This window comes from Oratosquilla oratoria, chromosome 40 (genome assembly GCF_046742065.1).
Source record: "Oratosquilla oratoria isolate Oo_2021 chromosome 40, ASM4674206v1, whole genome shotgun sequence".
Classification (NCBI taxonomy): Eukaryota; Metazoa; Arthropoda; class Malacostraca; order Stomatopoda; family Squillidae; genus Oratosquilla; species Oratosquilla oratoria.
In genome coordinates, this window is record NC_134816.1 from 38,278,830 (window position 1) to 38,293,829 (window position 15,000).

At 35.1% G+C, this 15,000-nt stretch overlaps 1 protein-coding gene across 2 annotated transcripts; it reads left to right on the top strand.

The window, feature by feature from the left end:
* Nucleotides 1–450: 450 nt before the first annotated feature.
* Nucleotides 451–12,271, top strand: LOC143020781 (L-proline trans-4-hydroxylase-like). 2 transcript variants are annotated; one of them, XM_076177524.1, is made up of 7 exons: nucleotides 451–658; nucleotides 3,475–3,565; nucleotides 5,003–5,195; nucleotides 7,487–7,581; nucleotides 8,150–8,327; nucleotides 10,871–11,065; nucleotides 12,015–12,271. In XM_076177524.1, the coding sequence occupies exons 1-7, from the start codon at nucleotides 652–654 to the stop codon at nucleotides 12,117–12,119; spliced, it is 864 nt and encodes a 287-aa protein (XP_076033639.1). In that variant the 5' UTR covers nucleotides 451–651; the 3' UTR covers nucleotides 12,120–12,271. The 2 variants fall into 2 exon arrangements, with proteins under 2 accessions (XP_076033639.1, XP_076033640.1); XM_076177525.1 differs by having other exon boundaries at nucleotides 3,478–3,565.
* The last annotated feature ends 2,729 nt before the right edge of the window (nucleotides 12,272–15,000 follow it).

Consider the following 15,000-nt stretch of genomic DNA (forward strand, 5'->3'; position numbering starts at 1 on the left):
CCTACAGCTCACCCTCCACCCTCGCTTTCTGCCTCATCTCCACACGGCCTAGTGTGTGTAGAGAGAGAGAGAGACAGAGAGAGAGAGAGAGAGAGAGAGAGAGATAGAGAGAGAGAGATAGAGAGAGAGAGAGAGAGAGAGAGAGAGAGAGAGAGAGAGAGAGAGAGAGAGAGAGAGAGAGAGAGAGAGAGAGAGAGAGAGAGAGAGAGAGAGAGAGAGAGGGGGGGGGGGAGGGGGAAGGAGAAAGATTTGAAAGGATTGTTTATCCTTCCATATCGGATGACAATTTTCCTTATATTTGACAATCTAACTAATCTTCATGGCATCCAATCGCTTGTAAGGGGATTAAAAAAGGCGTGTGTAGGAGGCAGAATGTAGGGGGGGAGGGAGAGGAGGCTCAAGTTCATGGGCCGCATTCCAAGGCCGAAGTGATAATAATTTTGTTTTGTTTAACTGACTGAATTAGTCGTCGCTGATTCTTCCTTGGTGACAGACATCGGCTGCTGCCTCAGTAACTGCAGACGGCCATCGGGTGGGCAGGAGACGACTAGACGACTTTGAGGGAAGAAGGACGAGGGGCAAGGAAGAAAAATTCGTGTAAACAAACACGGAAGACAAGTGAGGAAGACGACAACGCGGTTCTTTGCAGCCATGGCAGGTGCGTTAAATTTTGAATTTCTTTTTTTATCTATTATATCTTAACTGTTTATGTATTCGTCTATTTTGTAGAAAGAATATATATATTGACACCTGTTCCACTGTGGGAGGAAGGAAGTCTCATAGATATTGATCAAATAGGCTGTTGTCAGTCAGGTACCATAAAGCACCAACGAAACGATCAAGCTCAAGCTTTAGGGGAGGGAGGAGGTTGATTGAGGTGGGCTACAATCCTGTCGGTACCGAGTGAGGTGCTACAGAGGTGATTGTACTACTCTCATGGTGATTCCTCTGGGAAGAAATGTTCGGCTGTTGTCTGTGATGTGTAAGTGTAGGGGTGTTTCTGTTACCATTTCGCGGGGAAAGGGAAGAAAGTAGTTGGGGGAGAGCAGTCGACCTGAGCTACCGTTACGGTACGCCTACGCAGGCGTCATGACACGCTAGTGGATATACTAGGATGCTGACGTCGGCGTTTCGATTATGTATATATTTTTTGTAGTTGTACATGAGTTACCCCCGGATTCTGTGAACTGATTTGATCACGTTCTCTATGTTTATTATTACTCAGTTCAAAAGAGAACGAGTAATACAGCTGTGAGTATATTTTATAATGGGAGTAGTGTGATACATCGTACATATGGCATCCGGTGATGTCCACGAGAATTTGATTCCTACTGAAGTGGTATTAATAGGGAGAGTTTCACCACTCGCTCCCCAGTTGCCATCTTGCATATATCATTTACAGCCACGCTACTTCCCCGCCAGCCAGTTTGGCCGTCAATGAAAAGTTAATTTATCATATCAAAGACATTGTTTCTTCCTCAGCTATTAAGGTACCAATAATTCCTAACTGCAACCCTCATCATCATACTCTTGCTTCCTAACTCACTCAGCCTTTTGTTTTCTGAGCCTTTGTCTTACGAATATTTTGTTCTTTATTTGCATAAATATTCAACCGTAAAGTGAAGAAATGTGTGAGGAGTTTACTTTTAGTATACGATAACACAAAGGAAATACAATTATTTTTGTTTGGATTTCTGTCGTGTGCACTAGACGACTTACCAAATTGTTCTTTCTTGCTAAACTCTCTTCACTTTTTCGAAACGTCTTCTCAGCATTCTCGAACATTTTCAAACACTCCTGAGTGCAATATAAATGTTTTCCTCTTTTAGCTGAGTAAGTTTCTGGGCAGGATCTATTGATGCCAAATGAGGGATTTTGTTTACTAATATACAATACTTTGAACAGATAGTACCAAAGCTAAACAGTAGGGCCATGTTTTCACTGCCCATGTCTGATGTAACAGCACTGGTATGTAAGCCAATGCTCTTTGCTATAGCTGACTAATTGCAGGAAAGTGAAGTAAAACATTGATGCAAGATGGCGTCTAGAGATCACGTGACACTGACCGATCACGCGCCACCTGTTCAATCTAAGCATGACAAAACTCTCCATATCAATGGCTCTGAGTCGACAGTTGTCAGCTCTATTTTTGTCAAAATGAATAGATAGATAAATAGATAAATAAATATGTGAATAAGTATATATAGTCAAAGTTGATACTGCGAGAGAAATTTTGGGCCCATTCCGGATGGCCACAGACACCCGCAGAAGGTGTGAGTGCTGATGGGGTTTGCAGTTCCATTGTCGGTTCCTTCAAGAAATCCTTTATCAACGGAGGAATGGTGATGTCGCCCATATTATTATTATTATTATTATTATTATTATTATTATTATTATTATTTTTTTTTTTTTTTTTTTTTTTTTTTTTTTTTCTTCTCAATAGATCCGTCGGAGGAACTCCCATCAAGATGGAAATAGAAATGAAACGAATAAATAAAGATTTGTATTTATATTAATCTACATATGTTCATATTCATATTTATGTATGTGCGGTGAGGATGACAGTGAGTTGGGGGTAAATCTTAAAGGAGAAAGGCTAAAGGAAGTGGATAGTTTTGAATAATTAGGGTCAAATGTAGTAACATTACAAGGATGGATAGACTGAGAAATGAGGGGGTGAGGCGGAGAGCATGGGTGGAAAGGGAGCTGGCAGACAGGGCTAATGAAAATTATTGGAATGATTTGGGCACATGGAAAAAAAGAATGAAGAAAGATTAGCAAAAATAATGTGGAAGGCAGAGGTAGATGAAATGAACTTGAATGGACGACCGAGGATGAGATGGATACCTATATATGTATTTATATTCATATATATATATATATATATATATATATATATATATATATATATATATATGTATATATATATATTTACATTTATATTTATGTATATATTTGTATTTATATTTATATTTATATTTATAATTATATTTATATTTATATTTATATTTATATTTATATTTATATTTATATTTATATTCATACTTATATATATATTTATATTTATATTTATACTTATATTTATATTTACATTTTTATTTATATATATATTTATATTTATATTTATATTTATATTTATATTTATATTTATATTTATATTTACATTTATATTCATATTTATACTTATATTTATACTTATATTTATATTTATATTTGTATTTATATTTATATTTATATTTATATTTATATTTATATTTATATTTATATTTATATTCATATTTATATTTATATTTATATTTATATTTATATTCATATTCATATTTATATTTATATTTATGCTTATATTTATATTTATATTTATATTTATATCTATATTTATATTAATATTCATATTTGCATTCATATTGCATAGATATATAAACAAATGATTGTTTAGACAGTCATAAGGGTTTTCAATTTCTCTGGTGTATTTAGCAGATGCTGAGTACCAGAGCGACGGGTCCTCCTTCACGGTGACCCAGCAGATGAAGGACGACTACAAGAAGTTCGGCTACATCCTCGTCAGGTAGAATGTCGACGACGTTCGTCTAATTTTTGTCGGCGATTTTATTTATTCGACAAGTGCCCTTCTGCCCTCGGCAACAGATTTTTTTTACATGTTTATTTATCTATTCTAAACACACACACACACACACACACACACACACACACACACACACACACACACACACACACACACACACACACACACACACACACACACACGACTCGGTGGCGCAGTTGGTCGAGCGCTGGTTTGGAAGGTACGATAGTGCTCGCAGTACCCAGTTCGAATCCTGCCCAGGGCCGAAATTATTTCGGTATCGCTGTGCTTCGGGTCGTTACTCTGACTCTCGTGGGCCGGGAGTTAGGGGTGTGTGTGTGTGTGAAAGGTCATAGCATTACCCATAGATCGGTCATACGAGCTCTGAGCTCTCTTCCGGGAGGGAAATAGCTGTCGATCACGAGTCCAACACGTGATCCAAAGACCAAGGTGAATACAAGGTGAATACACATATATATATATTTTCTCCTTGCTCTCACTCCCAGCATCACGTAATACGCAAAGAAGAGATACACAGATAACAAATAGATAACAACAGATTACCGTAATCACGAACGAGGAGGAGTGGACGGAGGAGGAGGGGGAGGAGGAGGAGGAGGAGGAGGGCGAGGAGGAGGAGGAGGGGATGGTGGAAAGATGGAATTAATTGAACTAAATTTTCATTATTCAACTCAAAAGGTGCCCACTGCCTACTTAAGGGTTAAATTAACTAGATCCTAACTTTAGTTAGCGGTATCTTCACTGGGCCTAATCATAAGAGCGTCTTTACTTGATCTGGGTTTGGCTATAGTTAGAAGAATCCTAACTAGATCTAACTATAATCAGGATAATTTCAACCGGGTCTAACTACAGTTAGGAGAATTTTAAATTAACTTAAATTCTTAACATCTTAATTTAGCTTAATTTAATTCAAATGAACCTAACTTAACTGGATCTAAGTTAGGAACATCTTAACTGTGTCTAAACCTAGTTAGGAATACCTTTTACATGTTAAATCTTTGTTAAGGTGCGATTAGTGCTCAACGATGATCGTTCAAGGCTCAACGATGATCGTCCAACGATTATCTAGAGCTCTAATTCTTTGATTTCGGCGACCCTATTGGCAGTCGCTCCAAGCAAAAGCAGAAAAAAAAAAAAAAAAAAAAAAAAAAAAAAAAAATTGGCGCGCTTGGCAATCGTTTGACGATCATCGCTGAGCCATGAACGATAATCGTTGAGCGATAAATCGTACCGAGGAAAACGTACCTTTAGGACAAATAATTTTCGTAGTCGCCCCGGGAATCGAACCGAGGCTCGCTCGATGCCAAACCCGGGGGGGAGAGTCAGAAACTATTTGTATTACTTCGCTGTTACTAGCGGTTCACTTCGGGTGTCTTTAGGCGTTCTCCAACCCGACAGGAACCTGCTGAGCTCTGCCGAAGTAGCCAAGGTGCTTCGCTCTGCGGAGGAAGACCGTGAGATCCAGAGGAACTCCTTCGGGATGAGCGACGGAAAGGGAAAGAAGAGCAGAATATGTATCTGGAACCATGCAGGAAATGACGTCACAGGCGTCCTGGCTCGGGTCAACAAGGTCGCTGGAACCATGGAAGAGGTCAGCCAAGGGTGTGTCTATGGTGGTGGTTGGATCAGTTAGCTGTAGCTTGATATTCAATCCTTCGCTTTCTGCTCATGTCCGTATAACGATTCGAAGACGTATGTGTATTTACCTAGTTGTATTATACGGAAAGGGAGCTATGCTCGTGGTGACCCGTCTTTGTATCTCTCAGCATCAAGTTTTTGCTGCTTTTCAGACCTTTTCTGTAATTATCTTTTTTAAGTTTCTTTTCGTGTCCTCTCGTTTTTCCATTGTCCCATTTCAATAAGTCATTCTTATCTAAGATTTCCATTCCTTTCATTATTCTACAAATAGTTAGTAAGTCTCCTCTTTACCTTCTTTGTTCCAGAGTTGGTAATTCTAATTTGGACAGTCTTTGCTCATATGTCATTTCGGAAAGAGTTGGTGCTAGTTTTGTTGTTGCTCTTTGTATTCTTTCTAATTTTTTTATATTCTTTTTGGTACTGGGTGTCCATAGTGTTGCTGCGTACTCAAGTTTTGGTCGTATTAGTGTAGTTAGAATTTTCTTTATAATTTCCTCGTCCAAATAAGCAAATGCCACTTTTATTGACCTCAATAAATTGTAGGTTTTTCCGACTATTTTTTTTAATATGCTTATCCGGTGTCATGTCCTTGCTGATCATCACTTCAAGATCTTTCTCCGAGTTTATTTTTTTGACCTCTTCTTCATCAATTTTGTAATCTTTCGATATTCTGTTTTTACTTTTTCCAAATTCCATTATACGACAATTCTTGATATTGAATTTTACTTCCCATTTTTGAGTCCATTTTCAGATCTTGTCCAAGTCTTGTTGTAATGAGTTGCAGTCTTCCTCCGTTTTTACTTTCTTTAGTATCTTTGCGTCATCTGCAAAGAAATTCATATAACACTCTACTCCTTCATCCATGTCATTTATGTATATGGCAAACATGATCGGGGCCAGTACTGATCCCTGCGGGACACCACTTATCACTTCTTCCTAGTTTGAGAATTTGTCTCTAATTACTACTCTCATTTTCCTCCCAATCAGGGAGTCTTTCATCCATTCCAACAATTTTCCTCTGGTGCCACCTATTGACTCTATCTTCCTTATTAGTTTTTTGTGTGGTACCTTATCAAATGCCTTTTGTAGGTCCAGAAAGGCACAGTCTGCCCACCCATCTCTTTCTTGTATTATGTCTATTAATCTTGAGTAGAAGCAGATCAAGTTTGTTGTACATGATCTTCCTTGTCTGAATCCAAATTGATTTGGATTCGGTATAGTTTTTTCTTCCAAATGCTTAACCCATCAATTTTTGACGGCTTTTTCACAAATTTTTGCTACTGTGCTTGTCAGGGAGACAGGTCTGTAGTTTGATGGGTCATCTTTGTTTCCTTCCTTATAAATTGGTACAATGTTTGCCTTCTTCCAGTCCTGTGGCACTTTTCCTTCTCTAAGTGAGAATTTAATTATATTGCATATTTTGTCTGTTAATTCTTCCATGCATTCTTTCAGTATCCAATTTGCAATTCCGTCTGGACCATGTGATTTTCTGACATCAAGTGTTTTAATTTGGTCGCTGTGTGTGTGTGTGTGTGTGTGTGTGTGTGTGTGTGTGTGTGTGTGTGTGTGTGTGTGTGTGTGTGTGTGTGTGTGTGTGTGTGTGTGTGTGTGTGTTTTATGGAGACAATAGTTTAGGGGTTCCTTCCACCTCTACGGACCAGAGCCACGTATTCTTTTGTATGTGGGGATTAGGCTCGATTATGTGATAACAAAAAATGTCGATGATTTTATTTTCATAAACCTCTTTTCTACTGAACTCATCTATGCTTTACAACCTTCTCATTTTATTTCTATTATAACTTATTGATTTATTTATTCATTACTTACATATCAATTTATTTGTTTGTTTCTTTATTGATTTGTTTGTTGATATTCTTATATTTTTGTTTATTTGTATTTGTTATTAATTTATTTGTTTATTTATTTATCTATTTAATTATTTATTTATATATTCATTTATCTATTTGTTTTGTTTATTGATTAATTAATTTATTTGTTTATTTAAGTATCTAATTATTTATTTATATATTCATTTATCTATTTATTTTGTTTATTCATTTATTTATCTATTTGTTTGTTTATTTATTAACTTGTTTATTTATTCATTTATTTATTAATATTTTACTTATTTATTTGTTTGTTTATTCATTTCTTTATTGATTGATTTATTTATTTATTCATATTCTATTTATTTATTTATTCATTTCTTTATTCATTCATTGATTGATTCATTTTCTATTGCAGTTGATGGGCGGTGACGAGGTGTACCACTACCACAGCAAGATGTTGATGAAAAATCCCCACGAGGGAGGAGCCCACATCTGGCACCAGGACTACGGGTGGGTGGTACTTAGGGATCAAGTAACCAAACATTCAAATGAATAAATAAATATATGAATAAATAGATAGGTGATTAGAAAATAGATAAATAGATAGATAGATCAATAAGCAAATAAATAAATAAGTAAATAAATAAATAAACGAATAAATGAATAAATGAATAAACAAATATATAAACAAATAATTAGATAAATGAATAAATAGATAATCAAATAAGTAAATAGATAGATAGGTAAATAAATAAGTTTATAAATAAGAAATAATATGTAAATTAAACACAATAAAATAGAGTAGAATAGAATACAGTACAATAGAATAAGATAAAACAAAATTAAGTCAACCCAAACAAAATAATAAATAAATAAATAAAGTAGAATGAAATAACATAAAATAAAACAAAATAAGATAAAATAAAATATAATAAAATAAGATAAAATAAAATAAAATAAAATAAAACAAAACAAACAAAACAAAATAATAAAAAAGATAAAACGAAATAAAAGTAAAATAGACCACTACTCTTCTTCCTCCCTCTACCCCACACCTCCCTAACCTCCCCTCCACCAGGTACTGGTACAACAACGGCTGCCTCCTGCCGGAGATGGGCTCAGTGTTCATCCCCCTGGACAAATGCGTGAAGGAGAACGGCTGCCTGCAGATCCTGAAGGGATCTCAGCGCATCGGCAGGATCGATCATGGACAGATCGCAGGCCAGGCAGGGGTCAATCAGGCAAAGCTGGAAGATGTTAGTTACCGGTGTACTCCGTCTAATTAATGATGTACTAATTAGTTATTAATATTTTTAGATTGTTTGACGTTTATAGGATAACCATGAACCTCAGGAACAGCTTTGCATTTTTTTCTTTTGTAATGTTATCTGTTTTCGCGAGAACCATGTCTTAAACGAGGATCTTATTCTCAAAAGTACTATCTGAAGGACTTTTTTGACAAAAATATTCGTCGTCGCTAATCTGCATTCTGAAATACAGTTTACAGATCCATCTCTTGTTATAAGTTCTCATGACGTCATGACTAATGTTCCAACCCAAGCGTCCTTTAGAAAAAACGGACAATTTTCAGCGATAATGAGAGATTTTCGTCGTCTTTTTAAGGTAGCCTTACTTCCCTGAATATCCCTAACAACAGTCAATATGTGTGGATAGACGACATATTTATGGGCTATCAGTTTGAGCTAGAATAGGCTATCTCTCTGAAATAGTTTTCATATTGGTGAAACAATTGTGCTTATCTGTGTGCATGATGGTTGTGCAATGCTATGTTTGGGCAGTGAAAAAAGCAAGGGTAGTATACGTGAGATATTCAATACTTTCGCATTGTGTTCCCACACAAAATGTTGCCGTAGGTTCACACTACGCTTCCTGAATGCCATAAGCTTTGTACACAAGAATTTCTACAGCGTAATACAGATATATTTTTTACAAAGTGTGCCAGTCAAATTTTTATTTATGGTAATTTGTTACTACCAGATAAAATTTATCATTATTTACACAAGTTAGATATATTATTCTAGATTGTTTACACACTGTATAAAAAACAAAAGCTTCACTACAAGTATTGCTAAGAACATACCTATTCGTTCCAGCAAATGGCAAATGTTTTTTTTTTAGTTTATTCCTATACTGCACGCCTTTATTTAGTCAGCTACTGACCTGTGATAATAGAGAACATATAAAACTGAAATTATGTTCCAGTATAGGCCTGGTAAAAGAAAATAGCTGTTTCATCCAGGAGGTGCTCAGATGAGTATAGGCCTGGTAAAAGAAAATAGCTGTTTCATCCAGGAGGTGCTCAGATGAGAGGAAGGGTGGGAGGGATGTGGAGTGTATTTGGGGATGTAATGGGTGGGAGTGTTTTTGTGCCTTTCCCTTTTTGGCTACCTCCCTTGGAAGGGGGAAAAAGCCTTGGTATATGTATGTGTATGTATGTATATATTTTTAGGCACTATTGTTTCTCTGAATTAAGAAAATAAGTTATTTCTGTAGTTAAAGAAAAAAGAGAAAGTTAGACTGTTTGTGTCTGCCTATATGAGATCAAGATTTTATGTAACTTGAATTGCATAATTATCAGTGATGTCGGAGGCCCTAACTTCGTCAATGCGTCGTCTCTATAGAAACACTGTCTTCCTAAGTTACCTATCTTCTGTCTTGCTTTGTATCATTTTCTATTTTCTTGTATTCATTCTATGCAATTTATTTTATATTCACTTATTATTTATCCTTGTTTTATTTTCATAAGCTTATTTATCTGAGGAATTTAATATAAATGTCCAAAAACAATATTTCTTATCCTTTGTTTTGGATATGCTTTGAAGAAAGGCCATTAGATATTATAGTAAGAAAATATAATCCCATCATTTAACTCTTTGTGTATGATCTGTACGCGAACAGTATAATTGATTCTGGGCCGTTATCATAAACTTTCTTCTTTTGCCTTTCTCTCTGAGTTCTATGTTATTCATATATTGTTATTCTCCACCTCTTTTCTCCTAATTTTTTCATCCCAATCGTGTATTTTCCTCAGTAGTTCTTTCTTCATGTTCAAAACTCTTAAATTTGATATCAGATAGATTGCTACATTCGACACGATCAGCACAATGACAATGCATAAAAAATTAATACAATTCATGACGTCACTGCGAAGTAGATGGACGGGTAGGTTTTGGGAGAATGGCTGAAGCAGACGACGTTTTGGGATAAGATCAGTGTTTTCAAATTTACAATATTTAAAAAACGAAAGTATTTTGTGTAACTTTGTGTAATACCGGGAAGTGTTAAAAACCGATTTTAGTAAAATCAGACACATTTTATTTACAAAGTGGTCACGTTTTAATTGCTTGTGTATATTCTTTTTATTATTTATTTGTCTGTCTATTTAGGTAATGGGTTTCGTTTGATTGTTTAGATGATTCTTTTTGTTTTTATTTGTTTATTTGATTGATTGATTGATAGATTGGTTCATCTGCGTAGTTTATTCATTCATTTATTCATTTCTTTATTATTTATTTATTAATGTATTGATTGATTGGTTAATTAGATTATTTGTTTGTTTATTCATATATCTATTATTTATTTATTCACGTATTCAATTATTCATTCATTTATTAATTCATTTGTTTAATTATTCATTTATTTCCTCTCTGTTTATGTATTTACTCAATTACCGATGAACTGATGGATTGAATTGTTTATATATCTATCTAATCAATTATCCATTAGTTTATCTATTTTATTAAATCTTATTTTGTTTTATATTTCCTGCCTCTGCCAGGCCAAGAAGTTTTTCGATCATGCCTACGTGGAGATGAACCCAGGCGACGTCCTGTTCTTTGACTGTAACCTCCTCCACACGTCAGATCAGAACAATTCGGACCTGAGACGTTGGGTCCTCATCCTCGCCTACAACAAGAAGATCAACAATCCGACTTTCGAGCATCATCATGCTTTATATAATCCACTTAATAAGGTGATTTTTTCAAATTTTATTTTTAATGCATGTTATTAATTTGTTTGTTTTATGTGTTTGTGTATCTGCTCACTCTTTTCGTTTAATTTTTTCTGATAATTTTGTATTTTTATCCGAACTTCTCCATTATCCGAACAAGATGTGTGTGTATAGTATATAGCCCTTTCATTCCTTCAGATAACTAATTTTTACCTCGCTTATCCGAATAATTCCTAAATCGGAACTCTGTATGGTCAAATTAGGTCGTTTTTGGGAGGGATTACTGTATATACCCACACCCACACCCACACGTATATATATATATATATATATATATATATATATATATATATATATATATATATATATATATATATGTATATATACATACATATACAGCTGAATCTGCAAAGATCCGTTGGAAGGCTTTATTGTTTTAACGCTTAGACCCATGAAATCATCTTCAGAAAGCTACAATAAAAAGGCATGAAATACTATTTATACGTATTTCGCCCCAATGGGTGGGCAATTGTCTTATCATTTTTATTCACCAAGTAATAAAATACTTGTTACTTTCACCAAACATATGAAGCCTTCCTTGTCGTTGGCGCATTGGGAGATGTTGATGCAGGAGGATTCAACGACGTTCTTTCTCATGTTTATCTCGAGTCCTTTATGTATTTATTCATTTATCTATATATCCATTTATTTATTTATCTACTTATTTATCTTTATCATTAGTTGTTACTTATAAATATATACATTTTTTATTTATTCGTTCTTCTTATATATACTTATTAATCTATTATCATCTCTATTATTTTATGTTATTTTGTTATAACGGATTCTATTTTATTTTATCTTATCTTAATCTATTTCATACTATTTTTTAGATTTTACTCTATCTAATTTTGTTTTATTTTATTCAAACATGTTTTCTTATCTTATTTTCTTTTGTTTTATTTTCCAGTTGCCAGATTCAGCCATCATGGAGTGTGATGTGTCTGAAAGCCACGAAGGGAAAGATTTCATGAAACCTGAAGAAGATCGCTCCTACCGTGACAAGCCTAAGTAGAGACTATATAAATAAACAAACAAATAAATAAATAAATGAATGAGCAAGTAAATAAATAAACAAATACCCTTATTCAGTAAATGGATGTTTGTACCAAGTTCACAGACAGGCCATCAAAATATCATTTATGAATTAAAATACTAAGATATATCTTCGTTGATATTTTCTTAACCCTGGTCAGTTAACTACCAACACAGCCATGGACCCTATTTAACCACTACTGCTAATCGATAATTGGTATATAAGAGGTTAAATTTCGGGTTTGTTAGTTATAAGATTTGGGTATCTAATTAAGTTTGAAGCTTTACAAGATGTAGGGTAAGCCAGTCGTGGTTAATGGGGTTTGTCTTTGGTGTGGTTTAACTCTGTATTTACAGAGGGAGTTATGGTCAGGTGAGGGAACTATCCTTCTAGTGGTACCATGCAAGCCAGTGCTACTTGCCGCATGGTCGGATTGTCGGTTCCTTCTTCCACTCGTGAGCAGCCAAAGAGAAGGTTGTGTTAGTTACCCAGATGGAGGAAAAAGAAAACCACCAAAAGTCCAGATAAACTCCTTGAGTCAATGGCTATCCAGCCCCGTTATGGGTCACTAACCCACGTATTTGCAGTGCATGGCATCCCTGTAGGCCCTGGAGACGGGAGTCCTGGAGGGTGGGGAATGCCCCAGTGCCGTGGTTGCACTGAGGTGACCCCCTGGGACTCGCAACGTGTCTCTTTGGTCCTCTGTTCAGGCCAGGAGACGGGGTGGCCCGTCTTGGCTCGGAAAGGCACGTCCTGAGTCAAACGACTATCGCCTGGGCCGACACCGCATGGCCCAAAACTGCCTCCAACTAGCGTCAAGGTATTATCGATAATAATAATAATAATGATGAAATATAAAATAAAAATGGAAGAATTATTATAATGAAATAAATGAATAAATAGATAAATAAATAGATAAACAAATAAACAAGTGAATAAATTAATAACCAAATAAATAAACAAATAAATATTTTGATTAATATAAAGAAAACAGGTAAAAATGTAATAGAAATAAATATATAAAGAAATGAATAATAAATAGATAAATACATGAATTAATGAATAAATTCAAATGAAATAAAATAAAATAAAATAAGATGAAATAAATTAGATAGAATAAAGTAAAAGAACTGAAAAGAAAATTAGATAGAATGACATAAGATAAGATAAGACAAATTAAACAAAATAGAATTCATTAAATGAAATACAAGTAAATAAAATGAAATAGAATAAAACAAAATAAAGTAGTATAATATAATATGTAATAAAATTAAATAAAATCAAACAAAACAAAACAATCTAAAATTGAAGTCTAATCCTCTTTATGAAACCATATGTAGTAAAAATAACGACCTTCTTCCCAACTGTTGTATGAATGGCGACCAATTTCCCAACTGTTGTAAGAATACCGATCCATTTCCGAACTGCTGTATGAATGGCGAACAATTTCCCAACTGCCGTAAGGATGCCGATCCATTTCCGAACTGCTGTAAGAGCGACGACCACTTTCCTATCTGTTGTAAGAATGACGAGCAGTTTCCCATCTGTTGTATGAATGGCGACCTATATCCCAACTTTTGTAAGGATCGCGACCAATTTCCCATCGGTCCTGTGGATGGTGACCTCGTTGTTGGAAGTCTTCCCGTTCTGCTCTTTGTGAAATTTTGACAAAAAGAAGAAAAAAAACAACAACATAAATTTGCTTAACCTAACCTGACCTAGATTGACTAAACTAGGGAAGGTCATTTACTCGAAGCCTTCATAGACTGACATGCCGAACTATGAACAAACAATAACCTAAATTTGAGGAACTTAACCCTGTTCCCGCCATTCCGGTAGTAGATGGGAAATTTGCAGGGTTGAGGGTCGCCATTCCAACAGCAGATGGGCAATTTGCAGGGTTGAGGGTCGTCATTCCAACAGCAGATGGAAAGTCCGCGGAGTTGAAGGTGGCCATTCCAGCAGCAGATGGGAAGTCTTTGTGGTTGAGGGTGGCCATTCCAACAGCAGATGGGAAGTCTTTGGGGTTGAAGGTCGCCATTCCAACAGCAGATGGGAAATTTACGGGGTTGAGGGTCGCCATTGCAACAGCAGATGGGAAATTTGCGGGCTAGCCTTGGTGGAATGAGTCATCCAGTGGGGTGGTGGAGGGGAGGAGTGAGAGAGGAAGGAGATGACGTAATATTGGCGCGGGGGCGCAGGATCTCCAAGCCTTAGCTCCAAAATAGCCAAAAATGTCCTTTTAAGGTCATTTTGTCCTTTTTAAAAGACATTTTGACCTAATTTGTCATTTTTTTCCTTTCTTAGTATATTATGCTCTTCTAAACCCATTTTCCGTTGTTTAAGGATTTAATGTTCATTTTTTTAACCTTTTGACGTCTCAAAATTAGTTTAAGTCAAAACTATTGAAGACATGTTGAAATGATTAAATTCCTCATTTAGATCAAATGTATTTTTACTAATAAAGTTTGTTTATCGATTAGAAGTTATTCAGATGAACAAAAGAATTGGCGTTAGACAGAATAAATAATGTAAGGGAAGCACCACACTGAAAAAGGACAATATGTTTATGAAAATATATATTTTGTTAAGAGAGGACAAACACTGCAAAAGTAGGACAATTGCGTTGAAAATACCTTATGAAGAACAATATATCGATTAAATATTTGCTGATAGATTGGGGGCGTCACAGAATAATAAGATGAAACATCGAAAGAGCAGCAAATATAAAGGGAAAATTGCTAGTCTATACGGAAATGGTTGAGTTTATTAAAAAACGACTTCACATAATGTGCTTTGCAATTTATGTTAATTTATCTTTGTTGCATTTGGATTAATATATTTTAGCATTAGAAAATAA